This window comes from Notothenia rossii (genome assembly GCF_949606895.1).
Source record: "Notothenia rossii genome assembly, chromosome: 3".
NCBI lineage: Eukaryota > Metazoa > Chordata > Actinopteri > Perciformes > Nototheniidae > Notothenia > Notothenia rossii.
Window position 1 is genome coordinate 60,641,296 of NC_136901.1, and position 18,554 is coordinate 60,659,849.

The 18,554-nt window shown below is 39.5% G+C and overlaps 2 protein-coding genes across 5 annotated transcripts in view; one reads left to right on the plus strand and one right to left on the minus strand.

The window, feature by feature from the left end:
- The window catches only part of LOC307032391 (uncharacterized protein), a 257,009-nt gene that overhangs the window by 211,739 nt on the left and 26,716 nt on the right, over window positions 1–18,554 (plus strand). The window lies entirely within an intron of this gene.
- LOC307032222 (uncharacterized protein) lies at window positions 382–10,013 on the minus strand. 2 transcript variants are annotated; one of them, XM_079670067.1, is made up of 8 exons: window positions 9,776–10,013; window positions 9,279–9,339; window positions 7,654–7,720; window positions 7,341–7,414; window positions 2,982–4,011; window positions 1,972–2,124; window positions 1,693–1,782; window positions 382–1,028 (listed from the first exon to the last, which is right to left on the minus strand). In XM_079670067.1, exons 5-8 carry the CDS (start codon window positions 3,993–3,995, stop codon window positions 720–722), a joined length of 1,566 nt encoding a protein of 521 aa, XP_079526193.1. In that variant the 5' UTR covers window positions 3,996–4,011; window positions 7,341–7,414; window positions 7,654–7,720; window positions 9,279–9,339; window positions 9,776–10,013; the 3' UTR covers window positions 382–719. The 2 variants fall into 2 exon arrangements, with proteins under 2 accessions (XP_079526193.1, XP_079526192.1); XM_079670066.1 differs by lacking the exons at window positions 7,341–7,414; window positions 7,654–7,720; window positions 9,279–9,339; window positions 9,776–10,013 and adding an exon at window positions 4,709–5,065.

An 18,554-nucleotide genomic window follows, 5' to 3' on the forward strand; every position in this document is an offset into this window, starting at 1 on the left:
TAATTTGCTTTGGCAGCAACCTATAGAATTGTTTTAAATCAACACAAACGATTTATGTCCAATCAACGCAATTACTTTGTGTTGATTCAAAGTTATTGAAATGTGTTTCAATAAAGTAAATTAAACACTTTCATCATTTTACTCCAACCCATTTTGATCACTTTATTCAAACACAATTCAATCCCTTTTATTCCAACACTATTTGATCACATAACTCTAGCAATATTTGTTATTTTAATATTCCCATGTCTATTACATGTTTTCAGAATTGTAATTTTTGTTGTTATACATTATATTTATAAATATAATTTTATGTAAATATGAAACAGATTTTAAAAGTAAACATAACCCACTTTTTTTGCATTGAAAACGATTAGAAAGTTTTGTTTCAAGACCTTTATTCAAGAACCTGGAGATTAAATAATCACTCAAGTCTTTCCAAAACTAATCTCCAATTTGAGAAGTACAAATATTAAAAAGGACCTTACATATCGTTTAGCAATTTCGTTACAACAACAACAACGTAAACAAAAAAACAATATATATATATATATAAATAAAGCATCCCCTGCTTTTTATAAGGCATCAATAACTGCGATGGTGGGAGAACCAGCCACACCACTCAGTCCAGGAATGTATACTCTGCATCTCAACTACAAGAACAGTGTAGGAACAGCAAGCCGTGAACATGGACAGTGAACATGGACAGTGAGCTCTCTTCACTCGTGCATTTTCCTCTTCAAGTTTTGGGCCTTTCTTGAAAGGTCAGATGCATCCACCTCCATTATAAGCTTCTGAATAACTTCTAAGGTGTTGCGGAGCTTCAACGGGTAATTCATGTTTAGGGCATACATGAGTCCAAACAGCATTACAGCTGCAAGAGCCACATTCTCCAGATCCTGAAGCACCACCACACCCTCGAGGATAACTCCGACATCAGAATAGTCACTGCTGGGAGTCTCTCTGGCAACATAGATCCCCACTGTTGTTTCTTCTACCTCACGTAGTGTGTTGGCCTCAGTCATGTCCTGGTGGAAGACAAATTATTTCTTTAAGGATAAGATTTTTTTTACTCGGACCTCATTAAGACACAATTTGCTTATTTGACTCTACTGTGGCACTACACTAATTAGCACAATGCTTGCGAAGAAGAATACCTGGTTTGTTTTCACCTGTGGGTTTCACCAGCCTGGCTAACAGATTGTAGGTTGTACATTAAATTGAGTGAATGGTAATTATTATTGGTAATATATATATCAGCGACTTTAAAAAGAGGAGAAGGTTGGAGAGAATAAACAGGTGAAATGAAATGACACCAAATGCTGGAGACTAATGAGCAAAGCATTAGGTACTACTCCAGATTCATAATTCATCCTATGTGATGTAATATAAGCCCTACAGGTGGAAGATACTGCAGCCTGAGGAGGATAGAGCTGTCCTTAAGACTATTGCATTAGTATTTGAATGTGTTTCTGGAATCAGAAGAACACAAATCATGATAGACCATGTTAATTCTAACAAAACCAATTATAATATCAATTTCAGGAAGACAGCTAAGTAACATGTCTGGTAATATGGTCTGGTATATCTGGTCAAATGAGGTTCTTTTAACTGAGGCTATTTTTCTTCTTAAAAACATGTTCAAACTAACTTCTTTTTTGTATGTGGCCTACTACTTTAGCACACACTCACCATGTACTCCTTCACCAGATCCTCAGGATCCTCATTGAGGTAGATGCAGAGTCCTTTAATGAGGCACTCCCTGTCAGCATCGATGTCTTCCTTAAGGATTAAAACAAAGAATATAGGGACATTTTAATCAAATTGAACCTATGGAGTGGTCACATTTTGGGATAATTTACCATTGTAATTGATTTTAGACTGACCTAATGCCAAAAAGGAAATATTATATATATACACACACACACACACACATATCTACACATATACACACAGTTCAAAAGTTCTTACCGTCATCATGGCAGCCATGTCTTTTAACTTCTTGCCCTGCTGCCCCGATTTTTTCGAGAACACCCTCAGCAGACTTGCGGAGTGTAGGTCAAGCTGTGACAGGAACCTTGACTGTAGAGCCATAGTTGTAATCCGCTTGAACTCTGCGTTAACCTGAAAAAAAAATGAAACCATTTTTTAACAACACGGCCCACTGACATACACACATTTGTTTCATTAAACTTACAGCTGCCAATCACATAACTGTATGCACTATGCATGTTTGCTCAGCATTTGATTTCGGCTATGGAATATTGGGTGTGAATGCTGAAAGCATTTTGCTCTACCGAGATGTAATCCAGCTTGACGCGATCTGATATATATTTTAGACAAACTTATTTTTTTAGGCGGCTTTGATGTAGTGCTAACTTATACAATCATATTCGCCACAGTAGATACGAGATTTGGACCTGAAAATCGCCAATAATATGTTTGTGAATGTGTGACGAATCTGATGACAGAGGCAGACCACAACTGTTGTGTTCGGTAAACACAACATGTGGAAACCAGTTAGTCTGAAAACCAGTAGGGACATGACACCAGCAGTATGTGCTGTGTGTTTCTGTTCTCAAGGAGGTTTAATAAGAACTTGTGCTAAACAAAACTTGCAGTCATTTTAATTTATGACGTTATCACGGTATTTTTCCTTTTAACTCTAGGCCCAAATTCCTTGCTAAATAAATGTTCCTCCTCCTCAATCCTATTTTTTTCGGCCCCCGGGATGACGGACATCCTTAAACTCAAGCCCTACTCATCTGCTTCAATCATGTTCCCACTTTTTCAAATATTCCTACTACTTCACCTTCTTCTTACACATTTAAGCCAGCAATGCAGTGAAGCATCAGCTTTTCAACATCCAGCATTCATTTGCACCTACTTCTGAACAACATCGTAATGGGGCCAAGCTTTACTCTAACAGTTGCATATACCATCTACAGCACAAAAAGTTACACCATTATCTTTGTACTCACCTCCATTACACCAAAGAGAGCTGGCCATCTCTCTTGTACATCACTGGTCATGGGAACATCACTAATGACTTCTTGTCTTCTCAATGCAAATGTTTTCTCCATTTTAGCCTTAACTGTCTCTCTGTTATTACGCTTCTTGTAATCTGAAAGGAGTTCAACCCTCATCTTCTCCAAGGACTGGGCGCATTCTCCAAGTGGAAAGTCAGGGCAGTAGGCCATTTCACCCCTCTTTGGTTTCTTAACTTTAAAAGCAGGAGAACGTTTCCCTTCTGGTTTATGTTTCAAAGTATTTACACATACTTCAGGACATCCCACTTTCCGGAGATGTGTGCGGTAGTTGGACAACTTGTATTTGAGACTAGTCTTCCATCCCCCATAGCCAGAGGCTGAGCCTTTTTCTTGTAAACATGGATGCTTCATGACGAGCGCCTCTGCAACTTGGTCAAACTCCCTGTCCGTGGCGTAGACTTTGTGCTTAACTACCTCCTGAATCAACCCCTCTAGTATATCAGACTTGAGCTTTGAATCAGGGATCAACAGTGTCCCTTCTTCTCTGAGAACTCTGTGGGCCTTTTCAAGCTTAATCTCTGCATCATACGAAAAACGGGGAACATGGAACACACCTGGCCATGAAGACCGTGAAGAAGTGGACTCTGGAGATGTGAGAATCCCGGTGCTGTCGCCGAGAGAAGATGTGGTGTCATCAGGATGACTGGTTGGTGGAAAGGAGCAACTGTCCACACATTGATCTGCATCAGCATTGAGAGGTCTGCATGATGTGTATATGACCTTGACTGTAGCTTTGTCTTGTATTTCTCCCATGGAAGTTAAGTTCATAAATTCATCGCCAAAAAGCGTGTCCATGAACTGCAGCCGAAAAGGTTCCTTTACATTACACTGAGTCTTTATCTCATTCTCCAGTTCATTCACAGTTGAAGGCAGGCCAGCAGAAATCACCACCCTCTGACAGCTGTCAGCCCCTAGGATTACTCTGAGAACAGCTGATGTCATCATGGTCTTTCTTCACCGTCTGTTAGGAAAGAGAGTATATAAACAATAAAAGGTTTAGAATTAGTTTTATTTCAAGTACATGGGGCTTGGTAGAAGAGTGAATGCTTGTCATTTTTTAAAAGGGTTCATTGTGAAGAACAATAACAATGTTATTGGACCAATGTATAGGGTTGGGTACTGTTCACATTTGAACCCATAGATATAAACAATAGATGGCTCACCCATGCTGCTGGCCAATGGAGACCGACGTTGCAACATGGCCGCCATCTTGCTGCAGTCAGCTCGCTCATTCATAACATTATGGTTTACTATTTAAATAACCATAGTTTGCTCAATTTTCAAACGGGTTGGTTTGTTATAAACATCAAAGATGTAGTTATGGTACTGCATACTTATAATTATGAATTTTTTTTCAACATGTCTTGTTGTCTCCTGTATCATAGCCATGCTAATAACGTTTATAATAAACCAAACCGTTTGTAAATCAGTCAAGATTTCAGCGAGTTAAGAGTATTTTTGTGCAGATCACTCACCTTACAACAGTAGCTGGTGACTGCAGCAAGATGGCGGCCGGTGAGCTACGCTGGAAAATCTCCCATGAGCCATCTATTGTTTATATATATATATGTGTTTGAACCGATACCAGTACCCAACAGTACCTATTCTCTGTACTTTAGTCTGTACCTGCCCAAGCAGTGTTTAATTTGTTGCTTTACCTCAGACACAGATTGATCTCTTCAAGGTCACCATCCGCACACATCCAACCAGATAGGCGGCCAAGGGATACTCATCGACCAGTTCACAGACTTCTACAAGAGCAAGTTCTCGTGACGGAGATGGAGTCACCTCAAAGGCTCTGTAGTGCTCACTATACCATCCACACAGCAGTTTCAAGACAAAAAACACTCTCTGATGCAAAATGCATATTTGATGGATTTCCCCAAATTCGGGCAAGCCACCTTCAGACCCATGGACAACTACCATACCTGTCCTGTAGTTTATTCCCTTGCTCCAAACATTTTTTGCAAGGTGTATTTCAGATATGTCAGGATCTTTCTGTTTAAAAGCTTGAACTAGCTCCTCCTTCAAAACATCTAAGGGGACAGAAGATACATCTGAGACATCCAGCATTTGTTTATCAATACTTGGATAAGTGGTAGCCAATCATAAACTGATGTTTCACAGCCAGAGATAGGGGCACGTTTTTAAAGCAACTGGTGTGTTTGATTATGTTTTTAAAGAAACTGTGCTTTGCCTCAAACCTCATAGTCCAAAGTCCCACAAGAGGCCCAAAAAACCTTATTAGTTGTGGGTAATGTTCTATGTAGTGGTGTTTGGGACGCAGTCTATTGTTAGGAAAAACCTCTTGATACCTTTGTCTATGGTCTGAAATTTTGCTCTCAAGGTATGCAATAGATTCGTCGTTGTGAACTGGGGAAACCACAAGCTCAAGAATCTGTTTTAGGTCCAACAAGACCTGCCATGCTGGATCATGCTCAGGAATCTTAGGCCCAATTATAAATGGGAGCAATCTTAACAAGCACCAGTTTTCATGGGCATTACCACCTATGGTTTTCCTGTGTGAGAGATTTTGTGGCAAAATATGAGGCTTATTTGTTTTGTCTGTCCACTTGTATGGGAAATGTAGAATGGAATTGTTAATATCTTCCAAGGTTATGTACTTCTTTGAGATTAGAAATGTTAGACAATGTGCTATTTCAACAGGCACAATGCCTTCAAAGAGATCGTGGGCAATGTCAGGAGGGTAGCCACTGATGACATTAAAATGAGAAAGCGCTTTAGTCAAAGGACAAGCTCTTTTAACTCCAAAACAGCTGCTGCCACTATCTAGGGCTGTTCTGACATGAGTGTCATGTATTTCTTTTGTTCTGAGGCTGAAAGTTCCTGCTCTAACCTCATTTGATGCAATGTCTGAAGCTGTTGCGGTACAAAAACGACAAAAATAGGTGCCTGAAAAATTCTCAACAAAACCCGCTAATCCATGAGCTCCTAAATTGTCTGCAGCAATAGTTTGAACTGTACCTTTGAGCGATGTTCCCAGTTGTGGGACAAAAATTCCATCAACTTCCAAAGACCTGAGATCACGTAGAAGTGGCTCTAAAACCTTGTCATAGCCATAGGTCTTAACATTGTCTGTTTTGCACAAAATAGCTAAGTAAATGGAGGACAAAGAGGAATGAGACCCTGGGGGTAGGTTACTCAGCACCCAGTACACAGCACAAAGTTTGTGGGTTTTACGGGAGGTGCCAAGAGGGTTACAGACCTCAAAGTCATCAACATACAAACCAATAGATACCCTTAACTCTTGACCTGACAATAAACTGTTTTGCTTACAATGCAGACCATCCCTGAAACACTTGTACACAATTTCTTTTGCTGTCTCTGTTTCCCTTTGCGTTTTGTGACTACAAACTAACTTGTCCACAATATCTTTCCTATTCAACAGCACCTGTAGAGATTCAAGAATGGGGACATACTGGAAGGTTTTCTTCTCTTTAGCATCCAAAATACATTCAACTGGTTCAACAATATTAAAGTTTGCCTTGTAATACTGCTTACGTTGATATGTAGAACTCAAAGGACCACCCTTCTCTATGGCTTTATTTATAGGATTCCCAGTGCACAGAGAAGTGGTTATTTCCTCTATGATAGCTCTGTCAACCTGGAGTTTGTGCTTCTGAAAAATATCAACTAGAACGCCATCAGTGTGGGAACTCGAGAGAGAGCTAGTTAAGTTGTGAAGCTCTAGCAAAAAATCATTGATTGCTGTGCTTGGTACATGGGTTAAATTTAACAAAGCTGCTGCAAAAGTTTGTTCAATTACATTTGGAAGGTCATTCGGGGCATAAACACTGCAATCTGGTTGTGCATCAGAGTATGCCTCACCTATTTCATCATCTGAAGTATTTTGCGCAGATTCCAGAGAAACAAAGGTGGTTGATGTCACAATTTCTGGTTTAAAATCTGTAATTGAATAATAAGTATGTTTTCTGCTCCAGTGGGATTTAAATGTTCCGTAGATATTTGTTTGAAAGTTGCAATCTAAAAACATGCAAGTTACAACCTCATTTTTGTTAAGGTGTGCATTAATGTGAGCCCAGTAATACCTTTCCGAGACAAGATCCTTACAAGGACATAACTGGCACCTAAATATACAGCTCTTGGATTGATGACTGGTTTTAGTCACATGAAATCTATTCAAATGAATTAAAAGCGCATTCCACGTTTTAAAAGTGCAGGGGCAGCTTACATATACACAAGGAAAACGATTATTATTCCCATAATATCTATGTTTCACTCGATAATGTTTTAATATTTGGGACCTACTTGGTAAAACTGAGGGGCAGGCCTTACAACGCCACATTCACAGCAACATTCTGGCAAACTTGCAGCACCATTCACTGCAAAAGACAAATGGAAACAAAGAAGGATTAATGTCTAATGAGAAAATTCTGACAAAAATGTAAGACAAGCTGTCAAAATGAAATAACAAACATCAATCAATAATAAAATGGGGAAGGTCTAAGTAACAGTAGTGACAACTGTTTATAAAAAGCATTTCAAAAAGTATGACACATCACACAATGGCCAATCACACCGAGTGGGACAGGGTTAAACCAAAATACAATTGTATTCTCACCACATCAATTTGAGCCCACAGTAAAAGCGCCGACTCCAGACACGCACAGAGTTCGCGTTTCAATCTGCTGCAACAAAGAGCAACACAAAAAACACTTATACAATGCAAAACAGTATTTCTATAGACAAAAATTGTAAATACTCTACACATACGGGAAGTAGGGGTTCTGGAGGTGCTGCAGCACCCCCTGTTGGTGAATGGTGTACATTTTTTAATGGTTACTATTATGTTCATGTTACTGTTGAAATCTCTCCCCACTTTTGGCCTCACCCCCTAAGTAAAATGACTTCCCGCGGCTATGACTCTACAGGTCAACAGATTATGTTATTTTGAGGGATGATGCCAATCTTTTTTATAGCAGATCAACAAATAGCCAATATACATGTCTGCATCTGAAAATGTAAATGACACCATTGCTCCCTTCAATGTACATGTATATATACGGCTGGGTACCTACCGAAATAATCTGGTACCAAGTAGTATCGACTTCTCAAGTCAAAGGATACCTATCCTTATCATAATAATCACTGCTACATGGGGCACTGGGAAAGTCAGATGATGTCAGTCTGCATAATAATTAACCATGTGCTGCATAATAATTAGCCATGTGCTTCTCGTAACTAGAGCATATAGCCTGTCTGTATCACCTAGAATGACGCACAAACATATATGCCCTAAAGCTGATGCACCGGACTGCTAACCATGCTAAGCCGTTAGCCCCTAAGTAGCCGTTAGCCCCGTTAGTACCTGTTAACTGTGTTCGTTATTCTCCCGACCAGGAGAGAAGCTTTAAAATAGGAGACTAAATGGAGTCTCTGTGAAAGTTCAATTGGGTACTTTAATTTAAAAAGGCACGGGTTGGTCACAAGCATGATATTGTTCAGTCAGACAAACAGCTGTGATCTGGCTCTCCTCGATAGGGAAGAGAAGAGAATGGATCTCTCCTCCGGTGCTGTTTATATATCCTCTGCTGGCTCCTCCCCGCCAGCCGGCTCACCTCGTCTCCAATGTCCGTTATTGCATTTAAACAGAGGATAGGTTCTTTTCACATTCAATATATGCTTAACACGCCGTTTCTCCTCATATTCTCTTTCATCACTTTTCATTTAACACATTCTAAACGCTGTAATCAATACTCTAAACAATACTTCTCGGCTCGTTTGGTTTCCGGTCATTCCGGATGTTGTCACATGCTACTCTCGTCTGTAAACAATAATGTATTCAAATAAACTGTACCTTCATTTAATATTCAGCATGGTAGTATCTCGACATCTATAGTTGTAGTGTTAAATCAGTAGGCTTCGGTTTGCACCACTCCATATCATTTCGCTACTAAATTCACCTCTTTAGGAAATCGTATATTAGCCACATGCTAAATGCTAACCGGAGATGAAGGATTTTCAGAATAAAAGCTTAACTGCTTGTGCACAAGAATTTCTGGTTTTTCAGTATAAAAGAGCATTAAAACTGACGGCATGTTTAAACTACATTTCCCCATTAAAACATTGATTTTAATTTCTAACATACCCCAATCAGGTTTTAAGGGTAGCCTACTGGTATCATAATTCTGATAAACGATACACACACTTCTAATCCTGTTATTTACAGATAAAATACATACTCACCACAGAACTTGAGCCACAGCAGAGGCACTACGGTCGTCTGACGGCAATCTACAGCAGCAATCTGCAGCAGCAACAACAGCATTGACATTAAAAAAGTATTGCCGTTTTTCCCTTGCTAAAATTTAGCATAACTTTGGAGCGTGGCTTGGTTAAAAAGTGAGCGCCCCAGCCTCTTAATTAAAAGACAGTAATGTAAACTCGTACGAGCATGCTCGTTGACCAAAGCTTTCGTTTGAAAGCTAACGTTAATCCTAATGCGACGTTAGCTAACAATGGCTAAATTAACAGATAGCATTAAGTAACTACGAACCAACACCTTGCGGCGGGCCCCACCCGCCATTTTCACAGAGGAAACGTAGCACATGTTAATTCAACAGTACGAGAGCAAATAACTTCATGACAGTTCATTAACTTATGTTGGTGACTTTCAATGCATTATATTACATATAGTTACGCATTAACTAATATTCCAATGTATTCCAACCATCCATACTTACCGATCCAAGCTGGGTAATGGCGGGACAGAGCTGCCTTCCTTGCTGCTGTCTTCTTCCACAAAGAAATGCATTGCGCGATTTCGCGGGGTATATTGCGGTGGAATTGATACATTTATTTGATTGACTCATTTTATCCCAACATGACCTAAACAAGTTCATGTACTCTCTCCACATAAAATGTAGATTCTACTCAATACTATTACATTTTGCTTCGGAACATGAGGCAATTGTATAACATTCACACAATAGGCTTGGATAAATCCAACAGATGGCCAGTCCTTTTCAGTGTAGACTGTATGTGACAAGCTTGCAGTTAGTGACGTGACAACACCATAAAAGCTGGTGGGTTGAGAGCAATACGGGAGGTAAAAATAACTACAATAATTGTGATTTATTTATTGTGGCTTTTATGTTTTTAGGTATAAAATGTTATGTAATTCAGGCTTATAGTTCAACCTTCTCTAAAAGCCTTCAACAATGACAATATTCATTGTAATTTAATAAATCCTTCCAACACACATTGTAAAAAATAGCCTACTGTAAGTTAAGAAATCATTCCAATATGTATATCTTCTGATGTAACAACAGAAACATTATAAATAGTAACATAGCTGAACATGGTATTGCACATTTAGCTTTGAGTGTTACTGACCTGAGATGTTTTTATTACATGAATTAAGGTGACTGAGGCTTTTTAACATACAGGGGTGCAAACTCATCAGGTATGAAAAAGGTGACAAGGATCCGAGCCCCCGGCTCCCCAACCCCACGGAATGACAGAGGATTTTAGCAGTCAGAACAACTAAAGCAGCAGTGTTAATAATAACAGAAACGCCAAAGAGTCACATCTAATAGAAATATATAAAAGCATTTATTTTAATTGTGTAGCAGTCAGTTTATAATTTTGGCAGCACTGTTGAGCATTTTGAAAATGTATTTTCAGGCCTCTGTGCAAGGCTTAAGTCTTTCTATCTTTATAGCCACATGGTGTAAAGTAACTAAGTTCATAAACTCAACAAGTACTAAACTTGGGCACAATTTTGAGATACTTGTACTTTATTTAAGTATTTCAATGTTTTGCTACTTCGTTCTTCTACTCCACTAAAGTTCAGAGGTACATGCTGTACTTTTCCTCCACTCCATGTATGTAATACCTTTAGTTACTTTACAGATGTGGATGAATGATGTGAAATATAATCAAGTGTTAATTCCGACTTTAGTTCCACCTGGAGTAAATCCACAAGCTACCCTGCAGTATACAAAGTCATTCAAACTAGCTGCACCTCTACCAGCTTTGAGAACACTTTCATGATCAATCATTATAAAACATATCATATCTATTATTCTGAAATGGACCAATCTGCACAATGACTACTTTTACTGTCGCTACTTTCACTATATTTTGATGATAATACTTTTCTACTTTTACTTGAGGAACATTTTGAATGCAGGACTTTTACTGTAACAGAGTATTCCTACACTCTGGGACTATTACTTTTACTCAAGTACAAGATCTGAGTACTTCTACTTTTACTCAAGTACAAGATTTCAGTCGGCTACTTCTACTTTTACTCTAGTACACGATCTGTGTGCTTTTACTTTTACTCAAGTACAAGACCTGAGTACTTCTACTTTTACTCAAGCACAAGATCTGAGTACTTCTACTTTTACTCAAGTACAATATATATATACTTATACCACCTCTGTTTATAGCCTATGAAAAAAACTATTAGATATAGAAGGCTAAAGCTAACGTTAGCAGATAGTGACAATGTATGCTAGCTAGCTAGCTCAACGATTCCTTAAATAATATTGCCACAGAAAAACTTTTCAGTTCACATCACGCTCTGCCGCTCCGACAGGGAGCTCTGCTCTGAACACCTGAACGGCCCGTTCTAACAGCTGTTCACCAGCGGTCCAGTCTGTGCCACAGTGACTCCGGACGCACAGTTAATATTAACGAACGCACCCGTAGGTAATGTAGCTGCTGAAGCTAGACCATCATCTCGGAGCAGCAGAGCCTTATTATACATCCATGAGCAGAGCCGACAGGCAGGAAGACTCGAGCACACAGCTCGTACTTCATTATAATATATAAAAAAAGAACACCACGCGTGTCATGATGGCACATAACAGCTCACGGCCGCAGATTACTCCGGGTCCCAGACCCCCCCATACCCCAAAAATATTTGTATTGCAGATCTACATGAATCACACAAACGACTTATTTTGGATTCAAAACGGCGAATTTCGCCGAAAGGTGACAAGTTTGCATCACTGAACATAGACAGAGCACAACTGAAACATAACATCTGAGATGTAACAACATAATACACTTTGTGGGGATGCAGCTTGGGATGTGAGGAGTGAGGGACACGGCTTAGAACGGGCGTGTCGCCTGGCAGGACAGGAGAGTGTATGCACCAGTCTGCCTTGATCTATGAATTCATGTCCGTGACACTCACTGCTGCCCACAGCTGTTTTATAGAAGGAAATTCCTTCACTTCATGAAAGTGTTTTAACCACACACACCTCTACACACACATGACGGTGTTATTTTCCCCATAAGGAACAAGGTCACTGCAAATTATCCCGCTTATTACACGGCCACATTCTCAACAAAGTAACGACATGACTCCCAATATTAATTTAAATGCTTTTATGGATTTAGAAAATGTTTTTATTGATTTAAAAAAATAGTTGTATGTATTGATTTAAAAAATAGTTGTATTGATTTAAATTGACATGCATCCACTAAGAAAAATAGTCCGTTGTTATCGTTTTTTAAAAAGTCTGAATGAAACGGCAGCTCTCAGCTGTGTATTTACAAAAACTAATGGCCCATCAAGCCACAGCTCTCTCCCCCCCTCCCCCCTTGATCTTTCTTCTCCAGCAGCTAAATTAACTGTAGGTTACTCTGAGTGACAAGCTTACAGTTAGACACAATACTGTCATTGCAAGTGACCCTCAGTTAGTACTGATAAAAAAAGGGCTTCTACTGTACCTAATTACCTTAACAATAGAACCGCCCGAGGTTTTTGTATAGGCCTACCTAAACCCGTCAAATCACGCTATTAGAATGCAATTTTTAACAACATAGGGTGCTACATAACACACTTTCAGGAAAAGTCACAGACTGGGAGACTTTAATATTTTATTGAAAAAAAGTGACATTGCACACACACACAACACACATCACACAAATTGACCCGATTGCGGTTCTAGTGTTAAATAAACTCACTAATTAAACCAGTTCAATACGCATTATTCTTATTCTTATCATTCTTTATGAGCGCAGAAATAATCTTAAAATCAGATCTGTTTTTTAAATGAAATCTGACGGCAGGCAGTTAGCTCTGATCACCTATGATAAATGCGCCACACCTAATCGCTGGCCATTCAGCCACAGACACTGTTCGAAATGGGGGGGAGCTAGGAGGGGCTTGGCTCCCCCGAAGAGGGAGGTAGCTCCCCTGAAGGCTGACTTTGAGATAAATAGGGGGAGCCCAAAACAATCGTGCATATTTGTGTCACACAGATTAGAAATGTTGAGTTTCTGTAGATAACAGTTCTTGAAATAAATAATAGTTATTGTTCATTACAGTTTCTGAATATTTGGGTGTTGTCTGGGTGTTGCCATCTGTACGTGGCGGCGCTGCATTCTTACTTACGTTGCTTTGGTTATGGCGGTGATTCCGGCGCGGTATTTGAAATGTTCATATTGATATTTTTTTAACTCTGGCTTTGTAATAAAAAATATGGCAAAACGAAAACAGCCAAGCGTCACAGCTTTTGGATTCACAAGCAAAGAAGCGAAGGAGTCTAAAAATTACAACGTGAACGGAAAACAACTTTTAGTTGGCCGGCTGTAAGCGGCGTTAGGGTCGAGTTTGACAGCTCCACACCGAGGGAGAGGCCTGCCGATGCGGAGTCTGAAGAGGCTTCAACAACGGCCACATCCGCCGGCATAGTGACACCGTCTGTATTAGTAGAAGAGTGTTTTTATAGCAATTCATCGCATCCGCGCTGCTGCGCCAGTCAACAGAGCGTGCGTGTGACATATTTAGTAGCAGGATGTGCTCTGAAAAATAGGGCTCCCCGAAAGCAAATGGGTAATTCGAAAACTGACAGAGCTCCCTCTATACAAATCAAACTGTAGAAGGTGTGAAAGCACCTATTGTTTTAAATAATGGTCGGAATGTGACCTGTGAGCCTTCTGAATTACCGTGGGACAGCACATTCTAAACTAAAATGTTCAATCAATAATGTAACATCTTATCTTATCTTAATAATATCTTCATATTAATAATAATAATAAATCATACAGTATGTGTCCGAAAGGGAGCAGGAGGAAGCGAACACAAAAATATACAAAAAATATACTGCATATTAAAGCAAACGATTGTAAAGGTAAAAGGATAGGCATAACAAATAAAGAAGTGTAATGTAAACATTTACATTATGATTATTTAATATATAAAGACTATATATTATTGAATTACAAGATTAGATATGCTTTAGTTGATCTAAAATATTGATGTGTTCAAATGCTCTTCATAACACAACTGAAAGTCCATGAAACTTGTATTTCTGTATTTGTGAATGAAGCGCCATCTCCTGGTTAAAACCTGAAATTGAAAATCTGGCAACGCCCTCTTGGAAAATAGTGGGAGGGCTTAACATTCCTCTATACTGGTCTTTGGCAGGTCGTAGGCAGGAAGCTGTAAGCTGGAGTCTGAAATAAAGTGCTACATCTGTATGTGTGGGCTGGACCTGTATTTTACAGGAAAGGAGTGAGCAGAGAGTAGAGTAGTTGTCGATTCTTGTTCTGTTTTCTGTGAATATCTGCCTCACCCTCTCAGACTTTGAGTTGCGCGCGCTACTAAAGAGACGTGTTACCATGGAAACCAAACAATGGTGTAGGTGTATTAAAGTCCAAGTGGAAACAGTTGTGTGTAAATCTGATTTTTTTCAGAAATCGGGAGAAATGCGGGAGAAATATGACCCCGGGAGGAAACCGGGAGAGGGCAATGAAATTGGGAGTCTCCCGTGAAAATCGGGAGGGTTGGCAAGTATGGGTGCAGGTGTGTGTGTGTGTGTGCGTAGATGCGGCAGACAGACAGGTCTCAGTTGGTTTGGTGTCCGCTTACTGTTAATACTTGTAAATAAAACTTTTGGCCAATAATTTATTTTCCTCATTGTAGCGACCAGAGAGAGGGGGGGAGGGGGGGATATATCCAGTCTCTCACTCTCATACTTGTTTGATTCTGAAATTGTATATATATATATATATACATATGTGTGTATGTCCGCATCTGTAGCCTTTTATTGTCTCATTATACCGCACTGTGAATGAATACAAGTAAATATAATATATACAGGGTTCCTGCAGGTTTCGCCAACTAAAATTTAAGACTTTTTAAGACCTTTTTAAGACCACTTTGAATAGAATTTAAGACCTATTTCACGGCAAGAAAGTATGAAGGAAAATTGCTATGAAAGAAGAAATACGTCCCATAATTACTTACAAAATAAATGTATTCATGTTCAACGTAAGAACAATGACTGAACAAACCTTAACAGTACACAGACAAAAAGGGTGTATGTGTGTGCTTGAGTTTGTGTGTGTGTGTTAGGGCTGTGCAATTAATCTTATTTTAAATCGCAATTACGATTTTGGCCTGCACAATTATGAAAACAACATAATTGAAAAAAACGATTATTTTGCTTTGCTAGGTTGTGACAGTGCACTACAACATATTTGATCTAATTAATTTTAGTCTAATTTATCATATTTATATATGTTTAGTAGCTTGTGGAAGTGCGCTCCAAAATATTTGTTGATCTTATTTATTGGTATTTATTATTTTGATATTATTTAATTAAATGTATCATTTATTTAATTAATTTTTGTATTGGTTTTTCAGTTGAATTATACGTTCAGGGTAATCAACAGTTAAAAAGATACTGTTCAAATGATTATTTGTTTTAAAGGTCAATAAATGGATGTTTTAAAAGTCAATGAATAATCGTATTTAATAATCGTGATATTAATTATTGACCAACATAATCGTGATTATTGCCATAATCGAGCAGCCCGTGTGTGTGTGTGTGTGTGTGTGTGTGTTACGTCCCCACTAAGGTCTAGGGGACCTGGAGACAATAACATACAACCAATAAAAATGAGGGAGTCAGTGTAACAGTTGACAAAAGGTTTATTTTGTATAAACCCAGAATCGAACAGACATATACTTGAAACACTCGGTTGGTGAGGAGGAGGAGGAGTCAAAGGATTGTGCCAAACAAAAGAAACAAGCATAACAAAACCAGGCCTATCTCTACATCTATCCTTTGAAACCAAAACTCAAACAAAAAAACCCTCACTAACTAAACTACAAAGAATTTGACAAAACAATATACAGGGGTGGCAACAATCCACTAACCTAGTGTGTCTGAACATTAGTTAGCTACGTGGTGAGAAATGTACAGGGTACCCCAGACTTACCTAACTCCTCCACCTCTCAACACACACACTTTCACAAAGGTCAGACAATTCAAAGATCATGAGTTGCTTAAACACTGCAGGCTCCTTCATCAGCAACAGGCCCAGAGTGAGAGAGAAGACTTCCTGGGTGCCTCCTTTATGGTCGGCCCTGGCTGCTGATAGGCCAGCTGAGGGTGAGGAGATCCAATCAGCCATCAGATTCAGGTGCACAGGCAGATTCCGATCAGCTGCTGATTAGCTGTGCAGAAGACAGGGAGAAGAGAGAAACACAGGAGGGAAAGAAAACCACACAAGTACAGCCTGCCTGGCACGTAACAGTGTGTGTGTGTGTGAGAGAGAGAGAGAGAGAGAGAGAGAGTGACAAGAGCTAAATTCAGAGCTCTGCTGCCTTGGCTACAATCTTCCATCGTTGCTGTTCTATGATTGGTGTTGAGCTACGGTATTTAGCGTCCACAGCACCTCCGCTTTTAGGGTTGACGTAGACCCAAACGTCACCCAGAGGTCCCCCGGTGTTGTTGCGGGAGCTGCTGCACTAGCTAACGCTGCACTAGCTAACGCTACATTAGCAAAATAAACGCAAATTTATTTTGCAAAAAGTGCAGCAGGCTTCAAACACGTTCCCTCCACTGGTTTCAACCAAGCACTAAATTCGATGTTTTCCAACCAAATACGGTTGAACTGACACTTCCCCATATTAATATGTAAGTAGATTCGAAGATACATCAGTTTCTGACTGCCGCTTGCTGAAGCTTGGTTGCTAGGTTACTGGCTGGGTGTTCTCTAATAAGGGGCCGGGGGAAACAAAGTTAGTGATTAATGGTTCCATGTTGATTTAATTCAATACAAATTGTTGGGGGGAACTGAAAGGTTATTCGCAGCACGGACATTTCCCCCAAAACACATTTAGACGCGATCGCAACACAGAAGTACCTTTTAAATCCGATCATTTTTAAGACCTTCTAAATCATATATATATAATCATAATCTTTCTTATTGTTTTGGTCATATTTAAGACCTTTTTAAGGCCTTAAATTCAGATTATCAAATGTAAGACTTGTTAAGACTTTTTAAGACCCCGCGGGAACCCTGTATATAAGTAATCATGAACACAGTCCTGCCCATCAGACAGAGGGCAGCTGTGCCTCCTGTCATCATTAATGGACGTCTCTTTAAAATGACCGCTCAGAGGAGAGGATTTCTCATTTCTCTAACCGCCTGCTGCTTCCCCTTGTCTCTCCTTGGGTTCTTCTTCTCGACTCCTCCGCTCGCATCTCCTGTGGGCGGGACTAAGACAAGAGGATAGGAGTCGAGGAGGGGACTCGAGGAGGGGAATTAGAGAAATGAGAAGGGGCCTATGTGGACGGTATCAAGGTCCAATGTTGACCAAATTAATCAATAGCGGGTGTAACTAAAATACAAGATGTCTTTATTTGTATATATATAATAATAATAATATAAAAGATTGTATTTGCGTGCATTTCCTGTTCGGAAAGTGGCGCTGTACTGTACTGTTAGTGGCGATTTTATTTTGTAAATATATAATTAATCAATTAATTATTCGCGTCGGGCCGAACCACGCCCCTTAGCTGTGATATAATGATATACCACGGCCTGTCGTGAGCTATTGCTTTTATAAAACGGTTACCAAGTGTGGCAATATGAAAGAAAAATACACACTCTAATTTAAATAGTTTTTATTAGTAAATAATGATGTTCAAAATAAAATAGTCCCTCCGTTGCCTTCTGCATGAAACATAGTGCGAGGTGGTTGCTATGCATCAACACTAACAGCTAGCGAACATATTAGACAGAGAGCGTTGATCCATTATTTGGCTATTTATTTTAATTAATTTGTATGTTGCCGTTTATTGTGCAGCCACTGAAAAACTGTCCAGCATCAGTAGAATGGGTTACGTGGTTACTTGTATAGGTTGAGGTTGTTCTAGGCTGTTGCTTGGCGTGGCGAAAATATTGCTCCACTTTCTCCGGTCCCCGAGATTCGGCTTCCAGTAGCTCTGGAGAGAGCTTTCGCACCTGTAGCTACTAACGGTCATAATTTCTCTGCTTTCTTTCAAGACCCACATCAGAAAGCTTTTGAATGGGGGTACTTTTCCAGTTGGTCTACTTCAGGGGTATTCAACTAAAATTCAACGAGGTCCAGTTAGAGAAAATCTCCCCATGCAAAGGTCCGAAACATCAAAATGTCTAAGTTGCTTTGTGAATTAGTGTGATATATATTGAAGTAGCCTGTAGCTGTATCAACGTCTGCATGTA